Source organism: Anser anser (assembly GCF_964211835.1).
Source record: "Anser anser genome assembly, chromosome: 5".
Classification (NCBI taxonomy): Eukaryota; Metazoa; Chordata; class Aves; order Anseriformes; family Anatidae; genus Anser; species Anser anser.
Window position 1 is genome coordinate 57,054,908 of NC_139725.1, and position 22,629 is coordinate 57,077,536.

General features: G+C 41.9%; 1 protein-coding gene across 16 annotated transcripts in view; it reads left to right on the forward strand.

Moving 5' to 3' along the window:
- The window catches only part of LOC310900140 (uncharacterized protein), a 222,706-nt gene that overhangs the window by 42,558 nt on the left and 157,519 nt on the right, over window positions 1–22,629 (forward strand). Inside the window, exon 3 of one of the 16 annotated variants that reach the window (XR_014584849.1) lies at window positions 12,161–17,304. The exons of 12 other annotated variants lie outside the window; for them this stretch is intronic. Coding sequence is in view for 2 of the 4 variants with exons in the window: in XM_083837615.1 (XP_083693741.1) it covers window positions 5,962–6,054 (93 nt within the window). In the remaining 2 variants the exon portion in view is untranslated. Of the gene's footprint in view, window positions 1–5,961; window positions 8,080–12,160; window positions 17,305–19,338; window positions 20,317–22,629 lie in introns of those variants that run through there. 3 more of the 16 variants (XR_014584850.1, XM_083837616.1, XM_083837615.1) reach the window with 3 other exon arrangements.

Genomic DNA, 22,629 nt, shown 5'->3' on the forward strand with positions numbered 1-22,629 from the left:
ATAAATGTCAAATAAATATTGCATATAAGATGCTTCATTTTTTCCCCTCCTCTATATTTTAAACTATTTTTGTTGGCCTCTTCACTGATATGAATTAGCATAGTTCATCAAAGTAATTTGTTTGACTTGGGGATGAGAACACTTTGAGTTTGGGCTGAGAAAATGCCCTTCACCCATTTACTGTTTTGTCCTGAAACTACCTTTTTTATTAATACTGGGAGGTCACAGCTGGAATAAAGCTACTGTGCTCATCATTGCACCTATGTAGTGAAACATATGTCCTGAAGGGGATTCCAAAGCTGTTAAGTAAGAGACTCAGGCCAGACAAGAAAACAAAGAATGATCAGATCAGTGAGAGGAAGAACGTAAATTAGGGTTTTCTCATTTTAGTCATGTTGCCTTTTGGAGACTGGCAATTTCAAACCAAAGGTTAGTTTGGCATTCAGATGCGTACATTGCATGTCTGGGGATTAGGTTTGCTGCCTTCTTGGGTGTGTGTTCAACGTGAGGAGAGCAGCAGAACGTGGAGGTTCTGCTCGTGGTACTGCTGGTGTAGGCTTCAACTGTAAGTGGTCTTAATCCCTTTCAAGAACAGACTGTAAATAACTGTGTAACTGGTCAGTGCACAAGATTAAATTACTCCTTCAGCTTGTCTTTATAAACTATAGAATAACATGAAAACTGTAAGCTACAAGTTGCTTGGATTAATGCACCAAAATTTGGTGCATTATACGTGGTATAAAAAGCAGTTCTTAATCATTAATGAAAGTGTTAGATGTGAAAGGGAAAAGAGGTGATGCCTAAAAAATGAATGGTGGAAGCGAGTGGAAAAAGCAGCCATTTAAAGAGCTTTCCCTGCGCATCAGGGTGTATGGCGATTCTCTCAGGAGCAGACAGTAAGAAAGAACCAAAGATTTGCCTGGGGCCATCTTATGGTTATCCAGCCTTGTAAGGATTTGCATTTATTTTGTGAGTAGAAGACAAATCTTTTCTATTGGGTTCTAGCAGAAATCTCCAAAGAGATCATGTTAAATATTTTAGGACGATAGAATTTAGAGCTCCATTTTCAGACCTAGCATGAGCTGTTCTGTTGAAGATGAATTGCTTTACTACTTGAACTCTGAGTTATGCATCTTGGTCATGAAATCAGGATCATTTACCATGCTGCTTTTTACTATTGAAAAAAACCAATTTAAACCTTACAGGCTGTAGTATCTGACTTTTTTCTAAGTAACAAGTTATTGAAAGGCTCAGTTACTTATGAAATAGAAATTAATTCTGGGAAAACAAAGTACACTGAGTGTTGTGTGGAATGGAGAGGGAGGAAGAAAGAATTGTGTGCTCTTTGGTGACCTCTAGTACATCAAATTCAGATGTTTCCAACACTGTTTATAATTCTGTATTGGCATATGTTTAGGGGAAAAGAAACATATAGGAATTGCTGCAGAAGATGAGATTAATTGCCCATTTAGTCCAATATCCTGTTTTCAATATCGGACAGTACCAGATGGATTGAAAGTACATGAGAAATCTCACAATGCGACGTGCCTAGCTTCTGCCAGTTAATAGGTTAAGCCTTGGAATGTGAAGCTTTGTTTTTATTATCAGTCTTTTTTTTTTTTTTTAAATCACGCCTAATGTGAATGTTTTCTCCAGACTGTCCTCGCAAAGAGAAGCAGACTGTGGTAATAGATTTATTCCCTTCAGACCGGTTGGCTGTTTTTTGTTGCGACAGCGTGGCTCCCAGCTCCCCCATGGGAAGGAAGGGCTCTCCTCCTTTCCTGGTGCTCCATCACAGCCTGCACAGCTGCTGCTGATCGTCTCAGTTCTACAGGCAGTATTTTGACAAAGTCCCACAGTAGATGGCACATAATCCGGATAAAAAATCCGGTATTCAGAATATCTGGGCATCAGCCAAAACCTGAGATTTCAAGTAATTTACTTAATGAATAGCAATGCTGGAGTTTCTGGTTAAAAAAGGAAACAAAGCTCCTAAAATGTTTGATACACTTAGCTATGTAACTTGTAGAGGAAGACAGCTGAGTCTCCATCTTGCATGGTACCAAGTACTCAAAAATGGCCAGAACTGTTGAGGACTGGAGAACCCTGAATGGGCAGCCTTAGAGGTCTTTTGTTCCATTCCTGTTAGGTCAGCGCTGAGCTCTGCTTCTCACCTTCTCCAGTTAAACTGCCTGCATTAGCTACCCATTGCGTGCACCCTTGGTGGACAAAGTTCACTTCCACACTTGCTTCACATCAGAATTGGACACATTGAATTCACTACCATGATCCTTTTAAGGCTGTAATAGCTACAGTGAGTGTTTAAGGGATACCTGAGAATTGTTCAGTGGAGAAAAAGCAACCCTACAAAGAGCTTTTCTTATTACACAACAGCTGCGAAAAAATGGTGACTATTTACCTGTTATTTTTTCAATGTTGTAGAGCTTCATATAATTTTGCATTTAACATAACACACTAGATTTTTATGATAACAGTATTTATAGTTGAAATCATTAAGGCCCCTAGAGCAGATATGTCTAGAGCTGGTTCATAAAAAGGTGCAAAATAAGTGGCAGTAATTCCAAAATATGAGTAGTACGTATCATCCAGAATGGAATACAGGAGCTACAAGCTACTTACAAAGGAGGAATAATCAGTGATTAAATTCCTGTTAATAATCTATTCTACTACTAACAAAGGCAGCAGAGGAGCACGAAGGATATAAAACATTAAAAAAATGCAGATGAGTTAGACTAGATCAAAAAAATCAATTGCTCCACAGGGTTAACTATTTGTGTTTAAGAATTAGCATTTCTTAAGGTGAGATCCAATTGAATAACAGCATTGATTTCACAGAGCATCCAGAACATGCTTACAATATGGTGCTTGAACACTCTTCTGGATTGGCCAGACAGCAAGAAACTGCAAATCAATGACAAGAAAATTGGAGGGTCTTACTACAGTCAAAGATAGTGATCTCTGTTGAAGTTTTCCTAAGACTTGCCATCAGGAAAGACTTCTGTTCCATTTTTCTTTTTGATAAGTGTTAACAACTTTGATATTTATCAGAGGTGAAGCCTCTGAGCTACAGAAGTCGTGTCTCCTTGTTCCAGGAACTGTCACTTAGCTGTGGTTAGAAAATATGTATGCAATACACAAGTGCTCTTTCTTCCCTACGTATTCAGGAGAATGATGGTGATGCTGCAAAATGTTTTGCAGAGTAGCCATTGCTCTTTATGAGTATCAGGACAGCAACATGCCTACAGACAGCCTGCAGAATGGTGGTAGCAGAAACTGTACTGGGAACAACTGGGAGATGCCAAAGTGCCTGCATATTACAGGAAGTTGTTGAGACAGGGATACTGAGCCAGCCTGCCTTCCATGGTTTCTCCATCTTCAAAGCCCGGCATCTAATATCTGCTGTCCAGTGCTCTTGTTAGCTGTACCAGAGTGACTTTGCTAAACCTGTTAGGCAGCAGCACGTTTTCCCATTGAGATGACATCTTATCCTGGTAATTACTGTGGTTTGTCCTGGGACTCGAGCAAAAGAAGTTTCTGCTAGTGCATTTAGTGCAGATGCCTTACAGCTGGAGAAATGTTACTGCAGTAGTTCTTTTACGGGAAGTATCTGAAAAGCAAATACTATAACACAGGATTGTGACATGCTGTTTTAATGAATGCAGGTGGTTACTAAACAGAGTAATTCAAGTCTGTTACATTACCAATCCTCTGGTGATGGCTGGTATGTCAGATTCTCTGCCTTGCTCTGATGGGGGCCAAACCCTTTGTTAACAGTGTTTGCAGGACCGTTTGCTGCAGTTCCAGGTATGAAAGTAAGGGTAGGTTTTTGGTTTAGCTTGTTGGTACATTGCACTGTAAGAACAAATGAGCAACAGCTGAAGCAAAAAAAAAATAAACAACAACAAAAAAGAAAAAACAGGGTCTTTTTAATTTGCGTTGAGATAAGACTCAGCCTGAAAGTGAGTGTTCTTGTGGCTTTGCTTAATGAGGTTTATAAGATGATATTTGTCTGCCTGGTCATGTGGTACATACTCCTCGGAAGGCCTATCAAGAAAGAATTACGGTAATATATTGGAGGCATGGTGCAAGTGTGGGGCAAAACCTCTGCAGCATCAGCCAGATGCTCTCTTAGGTGTAAGATGAGCAGTTTTGATAGTTGCTTTCATATGATGTTATTCTGAAGGCAAATATGGATTCAGTTGTTATTAATTGTGGTATTTCCAAATTGCTAACTCTTCTCATTGCTAATGGAGTAATATGGTCCTCATATGCTGGAATAACTATTTCTTAACTAAGAAATACAAAGAGGTATCACAAGCCTTTAAGAGACTCTTAATTTTGCAGAACACTGAAGACTCTGCCACATGATGTCTCGAAATACACAAGCTGGAGGCACTAACCCAAATTAGATGGTGATGTCCAGATTATTTTAAGTGATCACTACTAGTTATAAATGAAATGTGCCTACTGAAACATCTGCAAAGATATTCCCAGCTACGTTCTTATATTCTGTAACCACGCATTGAACAATGAATCCAACAAAAATATTCAAAATTCAGGGTTGCCAGCTCCTTTTATTTCCATTTGCAAGGAATTGCATGTTAACAGAATGATTTTCTCTGTTCAGTTCATGAACAAGTGCCACGGGAGCCATAATTATGATTTGACAGAATGTTTGTATAAAACTGTTGCATCTTTTTTTTTTTTTTTTAGTGTACTGCATTATTCCTTCTTTGGGCCACAGAAAACAGATTCTTTTGATTAGATCAAACATGTGCTGTGACCGTATGAACGTAATGCTGACCGCAGGCATGATTTACCTTCTGAGCTATGATGAAACACCCCTACTACTAATTGGCATAGCCTACTCACGCTGGGCTACATGGAATTATATTTACCACGTGCCTCTGTGGTCCTTGTGCTTCAGGCTAGGGCTGCTCCCAGCTTACAGGAGGCTCCTGGGGCAAATGTGTGCATGCACAGCTTTTTTGCCTACAACTGTTCAGCAATAATGTGCTTTGGAGAATGTTGTTAACAGTAAAGGTTGCAGAGGCAGGATGCTTTAAGCAACTGGACAAAAAGAAGGGCTATGAGAATGGTCAAAGAAAATGAAATGGAAAAAAGATCTCATCAAAAATCCTCGGAGTTTGAAAGGCAGCATGGAACAAACACAGCAAAAACCTTTGTCAATGCTGTTTTTTGTCCTCAGTCCTCTGCTTCGGCATCAGGATGTCTAGTGACAGGGGCTGATTTCCTATCAATCACCACAGCTTTCTTGCAGCGGGGATAGTATGTGTCATTGCAGCTATAAGAAATTATTTCTACCAGGACAGAAATAATGGTTTACAGTACATCAACTTGGTTTCAGGATCGCAGAAGACATAATTTACATGAGCTCTCATGACAGATAAGAAAATGAACCATAGGTGCTGCTGTACTTGTGGAGGCTGAGACCAGACTGGAATATTTTAGTGCGAAAAGTCTTGGTGTTAAAGGGCTTCTGTGATTTCTAGAGTGGTGGTGGTATGTGTTTGTTTTCCAGCTTGGAGCTGGCATTATTTATTTCAAGAAGCTTTTTATAAATGGCTCCTTTGATTAGTAAAAACAGGGTTTCAGATCCTCCTGTAAACATTTAATCTTTGGCTAGTTCCAGGAGCAATTACCGTACATATTAAGTTAGAAAGGTCTCATGCTGCACCAACACCTCAGCTACCATGCACAGAGATGCAACAGAATTAGATGAATGTGGAGTTGTGAATCGACTTCTCATTTCTGTCTGTTTCAGTAAAAGTTAGAGAGCTGGTGGAGAAGTTTTCAGCAAGAGTGTGTGTAAGAAGCTGATGATAGCTTTTTACTTACAGTTATTTCAATGTAACCTAGCCATGAATGGAAATGACAGTCAATGACAAATTAATTTTTAATGAAAATTTTTTTCTGAAGGATCTGTACAGTCCTGTGTTCGGAAGCACTGGCTCCCAGTGGTTGCTCACCAAAGACCTCAACAGAAGGCTGCTAAAGTCATCTCTTTTGTAAAAATTCGTCTGGTTTTGACTAGGGATATAGAATCGCAGAAGCTGCCCTTTTGGTGCTTCCTTCTGAAAATAGTGTAGAGGAACTGGGCTTAAAGAGCGTACAAGCGAAGATTCTGGGAGAGTGACTTAGGAGAGAAGATTTAAAGAAGTAATATATTGATGTCTGATAAGGGGGTTGATAAAAGGTGTGAGGATGGTGTGGTGAAGCATATACCTGTGTGAGGAGACTTGAGTGTTTTTGGGAGGAAGAGGAACCATTCACTTCAGCACAGAGGTTTCCCGTAAGTAGGAAAGACCTCTAGGCAAAAGAAGAGTGGAGCTGAGTAGCAAGAAAAAAGCCACACAGTGAGGGGGAAGAAACTTCACAGTGGTTCAGAAGAAACAGCAGTATCCTCATCCAAGGAGACACTTAACCCCCAAAGTTTTTGGAATCCATGGTAGATAAAGTTGCTCTGACACAGAGTGAGGAGCCCTTTTGTTTTACCCTGCATGGGAAGAAGCGAGCTGGCTTTCTTTTACCCCAAGCTGCTACCACAAAGCCAGCAGACCCAGGAAGACGCTCTCAATGAACAAACCTGATTGGCACTTTGTGAGATTTGTGAAGTGTGAGAAATAACCCTGTCACATTTTAAAAGGAGTTGTTTTAGAAAGGAATGGTTCCTGCAGAAAAGCCATTTAGATAAATACACGAATCTGCTTCACTTTTGAAGAATGTTTCCAGGACATTCCCTGGACGTGGTCTGGCTCTGACTGCTAGGAATGTTATCTGTTGTTGGAGTATCACAGTGCTGGACATAAGGTCATAGCAAAATCAGATTCAGTCTTAGCACTATCACTTATTATAAATCTTAGCAACAGATGAGATTGAAGTGTGATTTCAGTAAAAATACAGTTTCCGGTAAACTTATTTGAAGGCTATTAGCAGAGTGCAGAAGTGAAACACAAAATGCAGTAGTTGAAAACCTTATTAGAGAATAGATTTTATAATTCATGATGAGAAATGCATTTGTTCAAGAAGTGAGGAACTATTTTTAGCACCTGCACAAAATTCAAAAGGAAAGAAGAGATTGATATAGTGTGTGCAATTAAACAATCAAATCTAATGCTTAATTAAATTGTTCAGTTATAAGATGCCAGGCTTCCTCAAATCTCCGAAATAATTATTGATCATCAAGTACTTTGCCACTTCTGGGTTTGTCATCAGCTGAAACTGGTGAATTATTCATGGATTTCAATTTAATACGGTAAATGCTCTTCCTGGTGATCAGTATCTGTGTAAAATGGCTAAGTGTAAGTTGTTTTATTTCTTTTTGTCTCCGTACAAGCCCTGGCTTGCTCATGCTGCAGGCTTGTCACTTCAGAGTAGGGCAGGTCCTGCAGTCTTTTCCTGGACAAAACACACAATGGCTTCTCTGGAAGGTGGTGCATAAGCAAAGATGGTTGCAGGGTGTAGGAATTATGGATAAGGTGTTTTTATTATTTTGTTTTGAATTTAATAAGCTAAGCAGGAGAAGGGAAAACTCCTTTGCAATCAAGTTTCCTCGGAAGAGAAAAGCCAACAAAAACTGCTTTAATTTTCCACAATATTTGCATATTTTGCGTTATAGTTGTGCAAACAGGAGAGATTTAATCCTGCCTGTAAGCCTATCTTCATAAATACATTATAAAGCCTTCCAGTAAGAATAAAATCAGACGAAAATATACAGCCCTTGGTAGGCATATTAAATTTATTACTTCTACTCCATTCAGTAAATATTTATAATCAGCACACTTTCACGCTACTCGGCAAGAACATTTTAGCAAGCTTTACATTTAAAGACACATTTTTTCCCTTGTGTTAACTGGACATTTTCTGTCTGAGCCAATACACGTGAGTGTATTTGTTTCTCTGTGTGAGTGAAGAATGAACTGCCAGTCAGACTGCGCAAACAAAGAGCAGGCTAAGGGTCAAAAACCTGACTTTAACAACTACCTTCAAATTTACTTGGAGTTTTCTCTCGGCGCTTGGAATCAGCATTAAGGTGGGTTTCATTGCTCACATGAAATGACTGCAAGTGGTTTCCCCAGTGATGTAAAGCACAGTTTGTTTTAGTTCTGTGACGTTACTCCTTGTGTTAGAAATGGCAAAGCAACTAAACTGAGACACAGAAGGGGCCTTTTTTTTTTCCCTTTCACTGCTTTCCCTACCTCTGTGAATGATGTAACTTCTATAAAACTAAACTTCAGGGATAATATTATTCTTGTAAGGCAAGCCCTTTGATTTTTGGGAAGACAAATGAGGGTTTTGGCGTACCCGTGCAGCCTGCAGATACTTTACGTGGATGTTGAATTCGCTGAATTCCATCTACCTGGGGAATGTAATTATCTTGTCTTCAGAAGTTCTCTCTTCTTCCTGTGAGGTTTAAATAGGTTCAGACATAGGTGGGATATGTGAACCATTCCAAAACTGTTGATTTTGAAATGAAAGAGGGCTGTCAGCAAAACATGAATGATGATGTTATCATCTGCCCCAGCTCCTCTGGGTCTGTGAGGGCTATTACAGAACTGAAATAAGGAGATGAACTGTGGGCATGAGGCTTACACCTTGGAACTCTAAAACAAAGAATTGGGGTCTGGGCTGAGTAACAGGTTGGTACTTTATTTCTGCCAGGGAGATTTATGAGGAGGTGTCTTTCTCCTTATTTTTTTCATAGTTGCTCCCCACTGTCTTCAGAGAGTTACCTACCTGTTGTGAGCCCAGCTGATGTATCTGTTGCCGGTCAAAAGGTTGGAGAGAAGATCTCTGAGGGATTAGATCAAATGCATCAGTATCCAGAAACACCTTATTTTTGTCCAAGTCTGTGAATGGCTTTCTTGCCATTTGTACAATGGAGCCACACTGGTACTGCTGTCACAGACCTCCTGCAGCTACTAGGATGGGATGCAGATGGTTTTCTTCACTGTAATCGCCGCAGAAATTTCACTTGATTGGTCTACTGTGTAGGAGCTTGATGTCTTTCCAGATACACCACTTCTGTGAGGGCTAGGGGACGGGAAGCTCAACACTGTTACCTTCTGCTCTGACTTCCTCACACCACAAAGCCAGACCTGCTGAAACTCCCTGAATGTGGAGCATAACATAACATGCCTGTTGTTTCTGCAACACACTGACAAAGCAAGGTTTCTATGAATATATTCTTCCTGCAGCTCTAGCCATCATTTGCTATCAAGTTCTTCTGCAGTTTTGCACTTGTAATAGTGAGTGATAGAGCTAACTATTTTCAAAATAGAAAAATGTCTTTTAAAAAATCCAGATACTGTTTTGCTTTGTTTTAAAAGCCTTGTTTTCTTTCCACAAGTGGGAAGCCTGTTCATCACAGAGAATGTGTCTAGGCCAAGTTAAAGCATTTGACTTCAAAGTATCATTCCAAAACAGACAGCCACATATATGTCTCCCTGTAAACAAATAGGCAGAAAAACGAGATTTTTTTTTTAAATCATCACAAAAGAGAAATGTCTTAGACGTTGCAGCACTGCAGACTGGTTTTCCTGGGGAGAACTTTATAGCTTGTTTACTACGCTGAAATCTGTCTCTCGCTTTACCAACTGCTTCCCAAGATGTTGACTTTGTCTTACCATGTCCCTTTCGTTCTTTGTTGTGTTCTTTCTTTTCTTGCCAGATTTCCAGAGTTTTGTCTGCATGCTTCAATACGCTTCCTTTGTTATTTTTTATCAGCAAAGTTTTCTATCTCCGTATTGTAGGCTAAGTTGTCATTGGCAAAGACAGTAGGTTGTGCAAGAAAATGTGCCTTATCTCCAGAAACATGGAGACAGTGATTACACCCAGATACTGGCTCACTGGAGAGTGATGGTGGTGCACATATTCAAGGGGCTGTCCCTTTGCTGTAATGTTTTATATTTGGTATCAAATATGAGGCCTGAAATGTGACAGCATTGTGAGTATGGTAACCAGTGCAGTGGCGAAACAGATGTTTGTGCTGTACCTGAAAGCCACAAAATAACGTATGCTATGGTTATGAGCTAGCAGAATATCTCTGGTAAGGTCAGCAATGGCTTTTGCTGTCTTCTAGTCATTGCTGTCCAAATGTTTGTGGTGATGTTGGCCTTGACTGCTCTGGAGAAAGAAGGCTATTCTTATCTTTAAATTTATGGCTCAGGAACAGGTCCATGCCAAAACAGACTTTAAGCAGATCTGTGCTGTTTCTAAACCCATCTGCCCTGTGTTTGTGAAGGCTGTAGAGACAGCAGAGCTGTGCTGGTTTTCAAAGGTACCACAGATCTTTTTACAGACTGCAGTCTTAATGTTTACCAGGCTCATCTGGAAAGCTAACAAATCCCCTTACATTCATTCTTTTATGTCAAGTTTAACTATTTTTAATTCTTACGGGTATTAAACACTGAATTGATTTAATCTTAGATATTTGGCACAGTATTTGCACAGTGATTATAGTGAGTTTTGCTAATTGATTTAAGAATGAATTCAGATTGAGATCCCAGTGGTTTTGGCTCATCTTCACCTTCAGCCCTGGTGTACAGCAGTGACTGAAGTACGAGCTGCTGCTTTCTGCAAATGCAGGCACAGTTCGTGTGCCCTGTGTTGTATCGTGGTTTGAGGCACATCAGTCTGCTGATGACTTTAAATGTTTTATGTAGTTTCTATAGATAAAAGATACCTGTGCTTGAATGTGGCAAGTATACATCCCATCTCTAGTGCTTGTAGCCAGGAGTGCCTTCTTTCAGGGGATGAGGATTTGAGAAGCTTGCAGCTTCACTACTAACGGCAGAAAAAGTCAGAATTCAAGGGTGTATTTGAAGTAAAATGTATATAACTCTAAACCTGTGAGTTCAAACAGGTATGAGGTTTGGGTTTAAAGTCCATTTTTTCAGAGCAAATGCTATCTATAAAATAAAAAAAAGTGGGCCTATTTCTACAGGAAATTCAGATGTGCTTTTTCATGTAAAAAAAAAACCAAACCAAAACAACAAAAAAAAAAACAGTAACCAGCAAACTTGCTAACATGACAAAAAGTTCAGGCGTATGAAATTACCCCAAACCAAATGAAGCAACAGCCTTTGAATTCAATTACAGGCAATAGCAATCCGATGCCCATCCCACCAAGGCAGCATGGCCAAGCCACGTGGCAGCTGCCAGCCCACATCTGGCTTCTGTCCTCTGGCTGGGAAATCCAGGTGCTCCTCTACAGCTGCTGCCATGAGAGCTTTCCTTTGGCATGAATCCAGAATGTCTGCACCTTTGGCTTTTTGCTGAGATGCCTTAAGTCATCTGGCCCTGAAATATGAAAATTGCTATTGGGGCTTCAGCTTACTGTCTTGCTCCGCATGTCTGGGTCTGGGAGTCAACTGCTGTTGCTTCCTCCCCACACACACACACCTCAGCCTCCTTAAATACCTAGTGAAGACCCTTGTCAGCATGGCAATAGGGAAGGTGTGTTTGCAGTACTGCTTCCCAAAAGGTTTGTGTGCGGGACAGGGTTTATAGACTGCCTGTAACAGACCCTGTGGCAGAGCTGGCTACCCCTCCAGCAGTTCCTGCTGTTTTATGAAGGACAGAATCTGCTTCCTTTTCCTGGGAAAGGGGATGGTCAGAGGTACTGTGTGCAGCACCCTGGGTTTTGTCCCTTAGTGTGGTCCAGGTGAGTGCCAAGGCTGGGACACCAGCAGCGTTTAGTCCTTAGCAGTAGCCTCAAAGAGCAGTGGTGCCAACCCTACCTCTTCTGAATTCTTCCTATTTTTTAAATACCTCTACTGCTTTAAATGCTGCTCAGAGTAGTACTGTGTTTTTTCCTTTCCTCCTGAAACACCAAATGGAAGGAAAACTAAAAAAAATTTCAGTGGGAATATCTGAAAGGTTGAAATCAGTAAGCATTTGGATTTTCCCAGGTAGACTTGGAATAAAAATCCATTTCACTTTGGTTTTAATAGAGTTAAGATACCTTACTTTAGGTGATTCAGTCAGAATGTGTCATGTCAATTCACTGTGCATCTGCACCTGCTCAGTTTCCATGTGCCCACAGTTTCATTTTTTGCATCTTCCTTTGCTTTTCTTACCTGGGGTCCTTTCCTTAGCTGGACTATATCTTCTGCAGGGCACCATGAAGAACCTCAGCTGCTGCCCACTGGGACTGACTTTGTAGGAATCCAGTGACTGCTGTACGTGGTTGGAGCTGGAGGTGGTCTGGGCACTGCCTTGTTGGGAGGACTCAAGCCTGTAAGGCACTGAAGTAGACATGACTCAACATCAAGACAGACTTAAAAAAAAAAAAAAAAAAGTAGATGCATTCAGTTTATTTTGTGGCTAGGATGGTGGTGTGTATGTGGGGAAGCATGGTATTTTCATTCTGTAAACTTTTACATTCTGGCTTTTTGTCCTATTTTGGGGAGTCCACAAAATAAGTTTTTAAAAAATCATTTTTTAGTCTGCGCTACGTATTAGTAATCTTAATTAGTATGCAAAAATCTGAGGTCACTACTTGCAGTCACAAGCTTGATTTTAATTAGCATTCTATTATTAAAATATGTTTCCTAAAGTGTATCTTTCTGTTTAGAGATACTGGAAGGGAAGGGGGAGGTAATTCTCATGGCACTGATTAGCAGGTAACGTCAAATCATAATTCTGGCACAGATCACTAAGACTTGAGAGCCAGAGGTCTGTATGGATTTTTCCTATGTATTCTTCCCATTTATTTCCAGGTGGTAAAACTTGGCATGTATAGTTGCAGCTTGGGAGCAATGATTTACTAAATATTGTTTAGATTTTTTTTGTGACGCTTTACGGTTATATAACAAAACAGAATTAATGCTTCTTGCTTTTGTGCTTTTGTAAGTTTTCTGGCAGTTCTATGGCAAAACCTGTCTGGATAAGTAATTACTTATTTTTTAATTGGAGCTCTCTGGACCACACAATTCATCTGGGCTCCATGCACTCGCCTCTTCCAGGGCTCACAAGATGAGGAAGGTTCCATGCCATCGGGAGGTGCAGGTCTTCTCTGCAGGATTTTCTCATAAGACTGAGACAGCATCTTCCAACAGCTAGGGTACCTTTTCTAGACCCCAGTAGAGTAAGCGCTTTCCCAAAGGATTTGTTGGGTTGCGGCTTATTTATCTAGGGCACTAGATGTTGAAACAGGCTACCTTTAAGCTTTACTGACACCAGTCCTTCTGGACAGTGTTAGAAAACAGCTTGTCCAGATTTCAGACACCCAAATTGGCTCATACTGTACTTACCCCCAGAAACACACGAGAAGTGAGATGGAGAGCGTTGAGCTGGCTGCCACGCAGGGCAGGACTGGTCTGAGATGGCAAATCCTTGTGACAGTGTGCTGTGATGTGTGGACTTAACAGTTTAGATTGGTTACTGGAGATCAGAGAAACTGAGAAACTCTTTTCTTCCTTAGTTTTCTTTGTTACTCTTCAGCATTTTGGGGTTCATGCCAGAGTCTCTGGAAGGGCCTTGTTTCAACAGGGTTTTGACAAGGTTTCTTCCAGTTCCAGAGTCTGTCCCTGAATTGTGAATCTAAAGCTGCTAGTGTGCTTGCACGTTGTGCTTTCCTTTTCCCTTTCTCGGGTTATATGATGAGGCTGATAAACCACTGAAAGTTCCCAAAAGACATGTATGGTTACCTCCCTGGGTTGTGCAGCCTGACAACCTGGTTTGCACTGGATGGTGACTGCCTCATTCCCTGTAAACTTTCCAACTCAACTCACCATCAGCAGCTAACAGTCCTCCTTTGTTAGCCTTGTGTCAGATGTTAGAGTCTTGCTAGTTGTCTCCTGGGGGTTTTATCTCAATATGGAAGCACAAAATGCATTTGAAATGGAAAAAGAAGTTTCCAAAGCAGTTGGTAGTCTAACACAAGGAGAGAGAGACAATCTCCGGGAACAGCCGTAAGGCTTAGACATACAGACAGACGTAGACAGATCTACCACATTGGCACTAATACTTTCAATCTTTTTGTAAAAAGAAAATATTGCCAAGATGCTAATGTATACACATGGTAGCAATATGTTCATGAGGAAGTGCAGTTAATTACTGGAGCTGGGCTGTATGGACTGTATTACACAGATGGACTGTATGATACACAGACACTTTTTAAGTATGCAGATTCCTACTGAAGTGGCACAGCTTAATGACTCACTTGGATTAAGGCTGCTACAACCTATTGTCTCAATAATCCAGGATTTAAGCATGCAGTAATTGTATGTATCATGCATGAAAGAGCAATTTGTAGCTGTGGAAAGTTTAATGCTGCTCCTAGCTACTCGGTTTTCTGTTTTCTTTATGCCCAAGAGCCCAAGTACGAGTCTCAGCTGTGTTCATTTGTTGCACACAAAGGCTGATTCTTTCCCCGCTCTTACTATTGCAGCTAAACCTAACTCTGCTGAAGTCCGTGAGAGGGAAGCCAGCTTGGGTCCCTTCAGTGCAGTAAGATACTGCTTGTTAGCGGGGTCTGCTCAGTGTCTTGCACTGCAGGTTGCCACACATGAGCCTTGCTTGTTTTCGTTCTCTGTCATAGAATGATTTGGGATAATAGGCAGACCCCATCTGTTCCCATTTTAGGATGCTTTGCTTTCTTTTTCAAAATCTGCCCATAAATAAACACAGAGGAAAAATACTAGGGTGTGAAGCGCACACCATGGGGTGAGCACAAAAGGTCTCACTTCATCCCCACCGGCACAGACATGCTCAGCTATTGCAGCATATATCATCTGGCATCACCAATGCAACCCCATCAGGCCTAAATTTCAGGGTTACAGGAAAGGGCTGGGTGAATGGGAACTGAACCCTCACCAGGAGCTGCTGGCACGTCTCCAGCTGCCCTGTTGTGCTGTGTGGGGTTCACACAGAGCCTGCAAGGGGGGGGTGTATAGGTTTGGGAGGGGTTCAGGAGGCAGCGGGAGGGTTTGTTAGGTATCCCCTGGCATACTGAGCTGAGGGCAGTTTGGGCTGTGGCAGGGTAATGAGGGGTCTTCCTAGGATAAAGGGATGGTCCTCCATAGTGCAGTGTCAGCTAAAAGGGCACTTGCAGCTGCACGTTTCCTCTCCTCCTCTCTGAACTCTGCCCTGTGGCGTTTTAGGGTTTTCCTTGTCCTGAGGTGTGGCTGATGATTGCAAGGAAGCTGTCTGATACTGCTTCTCTGGCAGCCAGACTTCTTGCATCAGATTAGCATTCCCTGCAAGCACTGTGGAATGGGAGGCTGTGAACCCAGCCCGGTGTGAGTGATTGTACATCGGCATTACCTAATTCTTAGAGTATTAAGGTAATTAGGAAACATGAGACTTCACAAAAATAGACAGCTCGTTGTACTGAGAGTATCAAAGGCGTTTCTTCTCCCATGTCAATTTGAACAGTGCTCTTGGCTACTACATTACAGTAATCAGCTTAGCTAAATTTGTTTTGCATGTCTGATGTTAATGAATGGCTGCTTGTTATTCTTTTAGGGTGAAATTCACTGCATCTGCATAAAACAGGGAAGTTAGCAGTCAGACTCCAGAAGTTGCAAGGCAGAGGGGGCTGGGGAGGTGAAATCCACTCCCACAGCGAGCATGGGGCTGTAGGAGAGCACCCAACAACGTGCTGCTTGGGGTTAGTGTAGCAGCCCCATCTATCCCATGCAGGCATGGAGACCTTTTGGGTCCACACAAATGAGGACAATGTCCCCATTAGACCTTCAAAATGGTTCCTTTGTGGTTCCAACTAGAGATGAAGATACAGTGGTTGTACATTATGGTGCCCAGGTGAGCGTGCCATTTGTCCCTCTTCCCTTTCCCTCCAGGGTGGGTCTTACAGTGTTCGTGGGGTTTCTGCTGTCATCCTTTATGGGTGTTTTCCAAATGTGGTAAGACGAAGAAATGATGGAAAAGCAAAGCCTCCGGTTAGAAACATACTTCAGCTGGATTCAGGCAGTTCACATAACATGGAATTGCAGAAAGGCTTTTTTCAGATGCTTTTCTAGTTGATCCAATTTATAATTTGTCCCTGCAAACATGCCATTTCTAATGGGTTCCATATGCCTCTAAGCCTTCCTGTTATTTCCTACTTTATGGATTGCTCTGTTCAGCAAGAAGTCTGCCACTGTGCAGCTTGTCTAGGTTTTATTTTAAAAATAAAAAATAAAATTGGAAGAGGGCCTAGGACTTGGATGCCACTTTTGCAGTCCTTCACAGCTAACCTCAACTTCCATTCTGATGCTGCTGATGGCAATGCACAGAATCTGTTCAGAACATTTATGCTAATGTAAAGGAGGGAGGTCGGGCTGTTTTGGCAGCTAGAAGTGTCGCCAGTAATAAAGAGACTGCTTGAGGAGCTCAAGGTGTCCACTTGCTGATGCTACTGTAGTGTTTGCTAACCTGGAACTTATCGTTTTCTTCATCTGTAATTAAAATTATTTTTTTCCCAATGAGTCTCTAAGCTGCTGTCATGCTGAATTATCTTGGTTCCAGAGAATGGTTCTGTAAATACTCCTTTTGGCCGCTTTTTATGGTCTGTCAGTATGGAGGGGTTTTGACAGCTCATTGCTACTTTACTGCCCACACATTTCCCCCTCTATTCCCTATTTTGCTGCTGTCCCCTCCTCCCTACGTTAATCCTCCATTAACATCATAAGGCACAGTGTTATGGCATGCCAAGGTCACTCCTATGCTAGCAAGCTTTTGCAGCTATGGACAGTCACATCTTAACGCCGAGCATGCCAGTTTTGATTTATTTTTCCTCAACAGGAGATTACCAGGCAAAATATTGCTGCCAGCTGGGCAGCAATTTCCTACTGAAATGAGGGAATCCTGCAAAGGCAACCACCCTTATGGAGACCAAAATCCTCTCCTTTCCATGCCTTTTTTTTTGGTGTCTAACCAAAGAAGATTTCCTAGTTAATTATCTGCTAAATTCCAAATTAATGCAATTAGCATTTGAGGTAGCTTGATGAGAGAGAAAGTGGAGCCGAACTGCCTCTGGCACTGTCTTTGCGTCTTATGTGACCTCTCTTCCTCCATTGTCTCATCTGATACCGTTTGAAAGAAACACCCCTACTTAAGGCAACTACCTAGGTTTATGATGGGAAAATTCAGTTGCATGTTAACATATGAATTACTATTTTTAATTTACAATAGGCTAGTGCTACAGCTTGTAAAGTGCCACACTAGGCATTTTACAAACAAATTGTGAGAGGGAGTCCCTGCCAACAGAGTTTATGATCCAGATAGACAAGATCAAATGTGAGGGAAAGCAAATGTCACCTTTATTTTGTACCTGAGGAAAATGAAGCCCTGAGAGTTTCTTTCAAGGTCATGCAGACTTGGTGAGAGATGCATGGATTGAGTCCTCACCTCCCAAGTCCTGGAACAATACCTTAGTCATTAGGCAAGCATTTCTCCTACAATACCGTATAAGCTCCTCAAATTAAATTCTCTACAGAAAGTAGAAGTTTGAACAGGAGTTAGCTTTAAGTAACTTGCAGACTCAGAGAAGATGCCTATTAGGGAGCCATTCAAAAATCAAGTTAGCCTGTGGAGGAGGATGGCTCTTAATTAAAATAGAGCAATCGTGATTGGATTCAGTGAGGCTAATTCTTACTGCATTTGCAATTTTTATATTCTGAAATAACAGAGTTGTACAAGCTTAGCCCTGCCAAGAGCTGGGTGAGCTTGCTGTCTCTGAAAATTCAGTGTCTAGTAGTTGGGACATTGATGAGAACTGGAAGAAACACAGTTTTGCTCTTTTAAAGAAAGCATCCTCCCCACATGCTGTCCCCAAAATAATAACACAAGATATGGTTTGGTTTGGCTGAAATGTGACAGAAGAGAATCTAAGTTTCAATGAGTTTCTTATGATAGCCTTCTAGCATAGGTGTGTAAGAGACGAGCCTGCTGCTTTTCTTTGATCTACATTGTGTTCAGAGGGGGGAAACACTAAAGGAGTTAATTGTATACTTTGCCAAATTATTGCGGTTTGTCAGATAACCAGAGAACTATCCAACTGTTATGAAATGGTTGGGAGGGAAGCAATTCTTCTTGTAAAAGCTCTCCAGAGATTCACATTTATAAACTCCAGCCTATGTAACAGCCATTTAATATCAACAAGGATATGGTAGTATCAACAAGTGACAAACTAGGACTGGAACAGAATGTGTTAAATCCTGCATGGCCATCACTGACTAATGAGGACTGACCTTTGCAGCAATATATACAGTCAGTTTATTAAAGCAGGGACAGAGCAATCTCTAGGCCTTTGGTCAATCTAGGTTGCTTGGGGCTGAGGAATTTCCATTTAAAATATCTCCTCAGGTGATAAAGACTGATTCAATAGAGATCGGCTAATAAAGAAAGTGCTGGAAGCTACTATTAAATTCTAGCTTCTGTCAGCTTAACAGCAAAAACTTTTAATGAGGAAACCATTAAAGTTGACCTAATGAATCAGAAATGCTTTTCCTTGCTGGCTAATTATAGAGTGCCTAGAATATCTTTCGACATATGTAATTTAGAAAATACTGATCTATTGAGTCCCCCTGCTCTCGAAGGAAACCTGTTGCATGGCAGAAAACTGGAAAAAGCTTTCCTGAGAGGATGCAGGGTGTGACCTGGATTCACTGGGGAATCCTGGTGGTTAGGTAGGCTGGGGGTAGAAGACATGAAAACTGCCAAAATTAGTGGTTGATATGTAAAAACACAGCTTTGTATGAAGCCCTGTGGTTGCAAATGAACACAGTAGTACACATGATAGGTAAGAAAGATTGGTGCACCTGTCTGGTCTGGAAAAGAGCGTTACGATAACACCCTCATTGATAAAGTAGAACATACATCAGGAGATCCTGCTTACAACTATAGCATGAGTTGAGGCATCAAAAGATGTCACTGAAGACGTTTGCTGTTTGCTTAAAGCTTTTCCTCTGTTCAAAATATACCATGGCAGCAGTATTACCTTTCTTTGTGTCCCAGGGAAAGTTGATTAGTTCAGGCATGTAAGGACCCAGCTAAGAAACAGTTTCCACCAGGGTTGTCACTCTTTGTTCCACTTTCCACAAAATCTTAGTTTCTGAATACCCAAGATAGGTAAAAGGAGTTATTCGTGTTTGGCAGATGTGAAGCACAGAGAAATGAAATCCATTATCAACAGTTGCAATGGAAATTTTCATTTGAGCTAGAAACAGAGATGCGACTTTGGAAGTCTTAACCTGGAAATTGAACTGCAGCCTTGGTCTGTGTGTAGGGGATGATTTATGATTATTGCTATCTATTTCCATTTTCATAACAAACTTCCTGTGTTACTAGGTCCAGTCTGGATTGTTCCCTTCAATCTCTTACCTGTGGAGCTCTGACACAAAACTCTGAGAACCTTCACGCTCAACCTGTGTGCAGCCATCCGTTGTTTGAATACTTGGCTCTGCCTTCCCCTGCTGTGTCAGCTTTGCTGCCCTCTTCAGCAATCCTGCAGATCCTCTCCTTAAACTGCAAGCTTTGCTGGGAGATGGGGAGGGGATGAAATTCTGCAGGATAGTTGTAGCAGGATGCCTTGAGTCCTTGCTTTCTGTACCCCAGCTCCTGACTCGTGTCCATCTGATGGTGTTCCTGCCCCCAGTTTTGGTCTGTGCTGTCTATCTTGTGCTTGGTGCCGTCCGTGCTGTTGAATTGTTACATTATTCCACAGAGTCACTTTTCAGTCAGCCAAATCTCAGTTTCAGAGTATGTGATGCTGAATTATGGTGGCGGTATGTTTCCTGTTTGCCTGTTCTTTTCTTTATTTTTGTTTGGAAAAGAAAGAGAATGAGAACGAGGGAGATGAGAGAGGAATGTTTCCTGGAAATTCAAAGTCTTAACCTTGACAGACAAATCAAAGGTGCTTGTTTCCTTACGTGGCATATCAAAATGTGGTTCAAAGTAAAAGTCACAACCCAGTTATGGAAGTTGGCAGTTTAAGAGAAAACCCAGACACGCACTGTACTGTAAATAAAGACCCCTGTGTCTCCGACTTGCACAGCTCTAATCTTCTTGCCTCTGTGATTAAGGAACAAAGCTTTAAGTTAAAAAGTGAAAGCTGTATAGGTTGTAGGTACAAACCGGCTGAGATGAGGTAGAAATGGCACTAAACTGCATCAAAATGTAAGCAACTGTTGGGAACAAAAGCCTCCTGTTTTTTCAATACAGTGGTAAAATCACATTGGAAGATCTTAAAAACCTTTATTTAAGAGAATAAAACAAAGTAACTTGTTGCCTGGTTTCTGATAGATTACTGTGGTTTTAAAGCTTAGCAGGGGCTCCTAGGAGGTAGGAATTATTCTTTGTTAAAGTAGAGAATTGCTCAATTGGCCTTTTTTGTGGAATAAAAGACACATTTTAGGATTTCTCTTAAAATTTCTTCAAAGTGGTGTAAAGTCCAGCTAAACTGAGTGATGCTGCTGTTTGTTTCAGTAAGCTCCTGAAGGGGTGATGGTGTTGGGGTTAGGGCTTAAGGGGGGCACATTCCCAGACCAACCATGTTTTCTGTAGGACTGAGAGGGGTATCACGCACCCTGGTCTCAGCTTGGTGCTGGCATTCCCATTAGGATGGGAGATGCTGTGGCATGTCCCCCACAGGACTCGTCATACCCCATGGGTGTCCCAAGGAGGTCTTCATGCAGGGGGAGGTGGTGGCTGGAGGTGGAGAGCTCAGTGCCAGGGTCCCTGCGGAGCCCAGGCTTCTGGTGGGGCAGGCAGCTGGCACGAGCAGCACTGTAAGGAATGGCTTTTGTCTGTGTTGCATGTCAAGTGGCTGCATTGCAGGCTTGTTTGGTCACACAGCATATTTATGTCAGCTGTGCCTGCTGCTGGCCGTAGCTTGGCTGATTTTGTAGCTGTATGGGTTTAGCCATTCAGGTAGGTGCGAGCGTCAGTCCTCTGCCCCATCGTGACAGAGCCGGTGGCTGTTAGCGGCCCTGGGAGTCTGCAGGCTGCCTGGCAGTGAGTATTTGTCTGTCTCCAGCCAGGCCCTGGCCTGCTTTGCCAGGCTGGCATTTGCAAACCAGATCCCCTGTTACGTGCCCAGCTTGCAGGCATTTGGCCTTACTGTGGTTGATGTTAAGCTGCAGCTAGGGAGCTAACGAGCATTATTAGGATCATCAGGCCTTCTTAAAATATAGGCTTAATGCCTGCAGCACAGCAGCTTCTCTCCTGCTCTGGCAGATGCTTAGATCCTAACATCTCCAGCTGATATTGGTATCTGTGGCTACCAGGCTAGTGACAGGCTGCCTGTGCAAGAAATATGTCCCGAGCTTTTGGGGGCTGGGGAACAGAGCTGGTTGTGACTGTCTTGTACCCGTGTGTGAGACTTGACCAGCTGGCTGCCACCCCAGCCTTCTTGGCAAGAACAGCTGAAGGAAGCTGTGATGGAGGGCGAAGAGGCTCCATCTTTACATTAAAGTAGGAGCCAGCACCAAGTGACTATAAGGTGGCAGTCCTGTGGCTATTTCAACCAAGAGACTTGCCGTTATAGTGGCAAAGATCTAGCTGCACTGAATTTCTTAGCCTTTTCTTTGTGCCTAGGATGCCCCATATCCAAAACAAGTAACTTTACCCTCCCCTCTAAAGAATTTGAATGTTTCTAACTTGGGAATCTCTTCCTTTGTTCTGTGTTTTAAGCCTTGATTTGTGTGTTGTGAGCTTCTTTGTTAGGAACTTTCTTACATAATTGCATAATTCCAGAAGCTCTAAATGTCACAAGGATTCACAACAGTATTGCAGATTTTTTTCATGTGGGGCTCAACTCTGAAGCAAATCTGCAGTGAGCTATTTTAGAAGCAACTTCTGTCTAGCCTTTCTGTGTGTTATTTGAATTTCAAGTGAATACATAATTGCACGTAGAACTATTAAGAAGATTTACGGTTCTGTGTATTTCCTGTGTATTTAACATCCCAGAATTTTGCATTGGGCCTTCTGGTACTGTTTATTTACTTAGGGTTGGTTTTAGGCTACAGGCATTAATAATTTTATGACTGAGTGTTCCTAACAGATGGCTTTATGGGCTGTAACAGCCACCAAAGAGCAGTGCCAGGGAGCAAAGCGAAACAGTATATAGTACAAACAGTTGCGTGCAGGCTTGCTGTGGGTCACAGAAATACCTCATTTATTGAATATCCTTCTGTAAAGGAGGGTTAGAAACACCACCTAAGAATGGAGCCAAAAGAGTTCCCTCTGCATAATGTTAGTGGTATATTATTGTGTCTTAGAGAAGTAGTTGGTACCAGCGAAGGTGCCCTCCTCCCTCCCCACCCTCCCTTTTCAAGTGGCTCTACTAGAAAAGGCCTATAGATTCACGGCTTGTTATGAGCTAATGTGTTCATTTGTGGACAGTATATGTGCTGTTACCTCGGAAAATAGAGCAGCTGATGGACTTTTGAGGGACTGTGCAAAAAGGAACGGAGCATGTGCAATAGAAAGTACTCTGACCCACTTGTTGTGGAGGTCATTGGGGCGACTGGTGCTAGGCTTGTCCTGGGCCCTATAAATCTGCAGGCAGTACGTCATAGTACCTGGTCAGCAGTTTTCTCTTGCATCTGTTCAGTGTTAAATTTATGTTCTTGTAGACCC